Source organism: Galendromus occidentalis, unplaced genomic scaffold (genome assembly GCF_000255335.2).
Source record: "Galendromus occidentalis unplaced genomic scaffold, Mocc_1.1 scf7180000075458, whole genome shotgun sequence".
Classification (NCBI taxonomy): domain Eukaryota; kingdom Metazoa; phylum Arthropoda; class Arachnida; order Mesostigmata; family Phytoseiidae; genus Galendromus; species Galendromus occidentalis.
Genome location: NW_003803448.1, coordinates 259,729 through 266,230, shown reverse-complemented (window position 1 = coordinate 266,230; position 6,502 = coordinate 259,729). Strand labels below are relative to the sequence as shown.

Below are 6,502 nucleotides of genomic sequence, written 5' to 3'. Positions count from 1 at the left end.
AAGTCCATGAGGCCCTTTGTTTAAACTGCAAGAACCACCGAAGGCAACGCCTATAATCCGAAGAACAACGTTATATTTATTTTGCGAACCCCTACATACATATATATATATATATCTCATCGTCTTTGTCACTGCCGTAATTCGACGACATGTAAATTAGCAATGATCGAGTGCGCTTGGACGAATGACGCTAGCCACTGAACGACGAATCTCCTTGTGTCTTGCCTTCGCCCTGAATTCATCCATGAACCAGTCACCCCTAGGAAGCATTTCGGCATTTCCGACAATTTGCCTTCTCAGTTCGCTGCCTCTGCCCTCGATATTTATTTAGGTCTAGATGAACGCTCCGGCTCGGAACAGTGAAATGATCGAAGGTGTTCATTCGCTGCCGTATGTTTCAACCATTGGGTTAAAGAAAATTATTGTTTAATTATTAAAGGAAGTACAATTACAATTATTGTTCCGGGGAGCAAATCCTACCCAGAGTGCAAAACTGCAGAGTTGGAAATGTGAAGTTTCCTCGGCAGCTGCGGAAGTCGGATTGATTCGCTCGTTGACCATTCCATATTATACATTCCGTCTGTAAAATACGTCGTTTTAGACAATAAGTCGCCGGTGAGGTCACTAGTTGTAGGTCTCACTCTTGTGTACATCCTAGAATACGATTATCACTGATGTTTCGGCTCGATGGAATGTACGGGCTCGTACAGAAGTGGTTTCGAGTAGCTCCCGGTCTCACGCGCCGTCCCCACACCGTGGTCATCCGGATCGGTCGGGAAGTTTTCCGTCTGATATGAAATCTGACTCGAAGCCCATTTCTGATCGGAACACATCGTGCGCAGGATCCTTCGAGAAAGGCAGCGGAGGCGAAGCTCCTCAGTATTAAATCGATCACCATGTCGAACAACGGAGGAATCGAAGCTGAGATCAGACGAGCCGAGCACCGAGCGATGAAACGGCATCGTCTTATTCGAGCGTCGAGGAGTTCTGTAGCCACTCATGGAATAACTCGAAATTGTCATGAATCAACTGGTCAAAGTATTGAATGCACCACGAATTCATCTCACCTCTGTTTGCTAGGCCGGTGGTTTGCGTGTGTCAAATGTAACACTTCATGAGCGCTTCCCATGTTCATCACACCATTCGCCGGATGTCCACGAAGGTCGTGGAGGTCACCCATTCCGACACTCGTACGAAGGTTTCATGTGTAGATGATGTGGGATCACTTACAATTATTGCATAAAATAATATAATATGATGATTCAATCAGGATATCGTTTCGTTCTCGTTAAGAGGTTTCTTCTCGATGGTCCCTAGATTTACCTGCTCATGCCCCCGACAGAATCCCCGGAATTCATAGCATAAACTATCCGGGGGAATGGAGGATCGCTTCGAGAAACTGCGTCCGCGAGACCATAGCCAGCTCTCCGGTACTTTTGTCGTGGGGTAGATTCGGACATATTCTACTTAGCTACGAAATAGCTGTCCTCGGCTCGTGCCTATTCCGTGGTGCGCGGCGAGGTGAACGCTCGGCTAAGAATCGATCAGGTGCCCGGGCCGCTAGCCGTGACGACTTTCCGCCTTGTCAGCCTCGATCCCAGGGAACTGCCTCGAGAAAAGATGGGGCTGATGCTCGATCGGCTCTCATATTCTTTTTTCCAGGGACCTGGGAACATGTTCTATAGTCGAAATCATCTCCGTGTGGACTAGACCAAACAGCTACAGGTTCGCTTATCTTTTGAGGATTTTTGATGCAGATCCGAGAGAGCGAATTCGCCAGGCAGGGATCATAAGCGGAACCAGAACAATCTTCTGGCGGATGGGATCCTCCTCCCTCGAGCGACGTCAGACGCCAGTCCCTGAGAAAGCCTTCACGAATATTACAGAGAGAGAGCAATAAGCAACGCTTGCCCGGACAATGCCTTCTCTCGGGAGCAGCAGAGAACATCAGAACCCTGATCACACCAGGAATCCTCGAGAGCCTAGGACCCTAGGATTCCTAGGACCCCTGGGCATTCCCCGCGAGGGAGTCCCGAAGGTCGGCGAAAATACTAATCAATGTTATGATTTATGATCCTTCGCGAAAATACATTCGACATAGCTTGTCGAGCGGCGAAAGAAGACAGTCGTAGTGATCTCTGCAGGAATCCCGTCGGAATCCGGCTCACACAAAGCCCTCAAAATGAGATTGATCAAACATTTATACTCATTAGGGAATATATTTTGACGCCTCTATCCTTCAAGTCTCCTAACTATATGATCGATGTTCTCGCACAGCGTGGACACTTGTCCGAACGCTCGTCCCGTCGTGTTCTCTTTCGAAATGAGCCTGCCGTTGAAAGTGCCGATATTTCCGGAAATGTGGAGCCCTTGTTCTCCGAAGTTTACCTGCGAGATGAACATGTGGAAACACCAGAAAGCCCCGCAACGAGCCACCGAATGTTCGCAGGGGAAAGTATCGCTTTGCCACACTCGTGCGTTCGGGAGCGAGCGCTCAGCGGAGCCGAGCAGCGACATATTGTTATTCTCGAGCTGAATTCTGTGGAACACGATGGTCGGTAGGCATTTTAGGTGTGGCATGCTCCTTCTCGGACTAATTATGAGTCAGACACCTACATAACAGGATTGATCGAACATAGGCGGAAGTAGCACAGGTGTTAGGGAGGAACTTGAACTTGTTTACCGATGCTTAACGTTCGAACTCACTATCACGAGACAGACTTGCCAGTGTGCTTGGTAACCCAATGATTCGAGGTCTAGCTGGGAGGATTCTGGATGAGGTCCATCAGTCCTCGCTGAACGAGACATATGGATTGTCACCTCGCCGAGTAGCGTCGCCACAGTGGGGCCAAATCGAATTTGAGGTGGACAAAAGTCCATGGATATTCGTCCCGGAATTTTGATCGGTGATGGGTTCGCAAATGTTCGTGAGACTCGGAAAGTCGCGAGGGAACCGTGATTACCGAATTCCAGCCATCCCGGCAACTGCGAGAACGGAATTGGAATTTTTTTTGGACGATAATTTTTAAGAATTTCCCCCCCCCCCCAATCCGTGATGCTCGGAAATGAAGATACTTTGTGCGCTCGAATTGGGGAAAACTTATTCTCTGCGCTCAGTTCCCATCCTGATCTCGCAAGCCCACATGATTCTGGTCAAGTCAGCCGATTTTGGACTTGCTGTGAACTTTCGCCGAGACGAAAAAGTTCGGAAATTCGTGGAATTCTCGATGTCAGAAATGCAGTGTCCCCACGTGTCCCCCACTGATTTATCTCTTTTTGAGAAGTATCGGACCTCCACGCGCCGCAAAAAATGGGAAGTAATATTTCGGGCAGTTTAAATTATCGAGCTGGCAGTTTGACAAGCGGGCGCTAAAAAAAAAGATTCCGGGCAGTAATTTTATAAGCTGGGCTGCTTTCGTCGCCAATGGACAGTTTTTTCTTATCAAGATGGTAATTTTTTCTCATCAAGATGGGCAGTTTTCTTTTCCTAGGACGGGCACTTCTTCCAGCCTGTACAAGCTTCCCTCACAATACGGGCGCAGGGCTTGAGCTCTATTTATATCGACTGGGAGAGCTCTCGAAGCCTTCTTCGTTCGACCCGCCTCCCGTTTTGGGCGCAAGTCAACTTGCGCGCAGGTCCAATTCGCGCGCAGATCCATCTTGAGCGCAGATCCATCTTGAGCGCACCGCCAATTTAGCGGAGAATCTCCAGGAATCTGAAAATCTCGAGACGCTTTTTCCGGGGTAGTGCCAATGATTATGTCAGGTTCCCCCGGTCGAGCTACCACAGGCGAGCAAAGCGAGCATATCCGGCAAGTATTACACTGTGAGGCGGACTAAAGCTTAGTTTCGGTGTGGCGCGGGACCACTTTGGACCCCAATGGATTCGGAACTGCCGCTTCGAAAACCGCCCGCTCTATAAATTGACAGCCCAGACTGTAAAGAAACTGCCGATTGGTTTAGGAATAACTGCCGAATGTAGGAAAATAACTACGCGGAAAATGTAACCAAAGAAAAAAACAATTGAACCGCGAAACCCAGCGGTTCTCGAATACTGTCTCCCCAAAGTTGGGATATGATCTCGTGGATCGGGACCATTCTCATGTAGTCTTTCGGATCCGAATCAGCACCAAGTTATTGGCGGCCATATGTCGGAGATGATTGAAGCTTTCCTCCGTTCGGAGACGCTCGCGTCGCGTCTTGGCTTGGCGTTGACTCCTTCTCAGAGGTAACTGGAGAGCGAACAGAGAGCGACAATGTTCTCCAACTCATATCCACCAAGATCTTCAGATCCTCTCATAATCTCTATGCGGCGATTCCCACGGAAAAATAGAAAGCTCTGGATCCAGAGGTGCGATGCTCACTCGACTACCACTCATTAACGGAAGACGTTGAATCGATAGGAGACGACAATGTTGGACCAACAGGAGAGGACTCAGAGTACCCTGAGGCTCTGAGGCAGCTTCCGCTGGCTCGAGCGATTCAGCTGTCGATGAATGAGTTTTACGGAGTTGAAGGAATCCGCGTAGAATAAAAAGTGAACTCCGTCCCCGATCGATCATATCATGGTTTTTCCTCATATTGTGAGCCCATCCCGCTCCCTGTGGTGTTGGACATGCTTTCAGCAGTCTTCTTCCGCTGCATTTCAGACTCCCAAAACCTCAGAAAGCTGAAAAATACATGCAACACTTTTTTCAACCTGAAATACGATTTTGCCCACTGCGGCGTCGCACAGGGTGGAGAAACCCTCTAATCCCACTCAAACGTTCGATCGCCGATATGAACGAATTAAGGTTAATGCGAGTACGGAGCAAGCCTTCACTTCGGTGCTCTTATCGCAAGAGATTCAGCTCATTCAGCCCTGCGATTGATTTTCAGACATGTTCAGTTTCGGAGAATCGCCGATTCAGAGCGTCCATTCCGTCGTAAGAATGATAGATCCTGAGCGAGCGCTGAAGATCGAACATGGGTTTTCCAGGGAACTTTGCATTGCCGGAGGATTTATTTTTTTTCAAATATTCTTCTTCCCCTGCGCTGCAATGACTTCTCTAAAAATTGTGGAGAGTCGTGTGTCGAATTGAACGTCCCTGATCGGAGGTGCTCCTTCCCGTCGCATGAAACGAAGCTCGTCTAGTCGTCCGGCGCTCGTGAAGAAGTCCGCCCCAATCTCGCTGAGTTTGGCGTTCTTGCTGGGAGGCGCCACGGTGAAATGTTGGAGAATTTTCGTCAAATATATCGATGAGCTCATGTAGCTGAACTCTCTCCCTGGACATGCTCGCTTCCCTCTGGAGAAGGTGCCCAGATTTGGATCATGGAAAAATTTGCCCTTATCGTCCAGAAATCTCTCCGGTCGAAATTCTTTTGGATCCACAAAGCGCGACGGGTTCATATTTTCCGAAATTATCAGCGGCAGAACCGTGATTTTCCTCGGTAATTGAAAGCCACCCGCCACGGTCGCCCTCTTCGTCAGTCGCAATGGGTACGGGACTGCGGGATACAGCCGCAGAGTTTCTGAGATTACTGCCTTCAAGTAGGACAGTTTGTCGAGGGAGTCCGTTGTCACCTCACCGCGACCGATTGCCTGCTGGATCTCGTCGGCTGCGCGCTGCTGCACCTCAGGATACAGGGCGAACATCGACAGCGCGGATAGCATCGAGTGCCATGTGGTATGCGTTGCCGCGTGTATGGAAACGTACGTCACCTCGCGCAAATAGTATATCAACTCCGAAGGGTCCTTCCTGCTCGCGGTGATCGCTTCCAGATAGTCGCGCGAATCGCTCTCTGTGTGGCTCGCTTTGTCTTCGTTGTACATTCTCAGGAGAAACTGCTCGTAGATATCGCCAGGGTACCCGAGGTCGAATCCCGTGACATACTTGATGAGCTTGTTGAGTGCCCGGAACAGGCCCATCGGGAGAAACTTGAAGAAAAAGGCAAGAAATAAGCCCATATGCGTGCCTATGATAACTCCTCGAACGTATAGGTTCAAGTCTTCCTCTTTGAAAAGGGAACCGAAAAACAGATGGATAACTTCCTGGTACTTCGACATCATCATCGGAATCCTGGGATCCCAGTCCGTTCCCTCGTGCTTCTCGATTTTTTTGAGGAAAGCGTCTGCAGTATGCCCCATTTTCTGCGCCATTTTGCTCTTAGGACCCGCGTAGACAGATGCGATTCCAAGTTTCCGGGATATCTGCCACTGATCCGTTTTTGAGGTACGCAAGCCGTCGCAGAACGACAAATCGTAAGTTCCCGTCGCGAACCACGAAAGAAAATCTGTGTAGTTGATTCGAGGCCGAGGTAAGCAGTCCGGGTTTTGCTGAATCTCTTTCACTACGTCGTTCTTGATTACTGCAAAAACGAAGGGCATCCGTACGATGACCACATCGGGAGCCGCTTCGAGGTATTTGTCGACAACCTTTCTGAGCCACGATTTCGGCAAGAATAGAATGAAGCCGTAGCCGATGAAGGGCAAGCCGTAATACAGCGGCGGTCCACCGGGTCT

The 6,502-nt window shown here is 49.4% G+C and overlaps 1 protein-coding gene across 1 annotated transcript in view; it reads right to left on the bottom strand.

Moving 5' to 3' along the window:
• Window positions 1-5,011: 5,011 nt before the first annotated feature.
• The window catches only part of LOC100900949 (cytochrome P450 2F3-like), a 1,635-nt gene continuing 144 nt past the window's right edge, over window positions 5,012-6,502 (bottom strand). Inside the window, exon 2 of the mRNA XM_018638446.1 lies at window positions 5,012-6,500. Coding sequence (XP_018493962.1) covers window positions 5,012-6,500 — 1,489 coding nt within the window. The remainder of the gene's footprint in view (window positions 6,501-6,502) is intronic.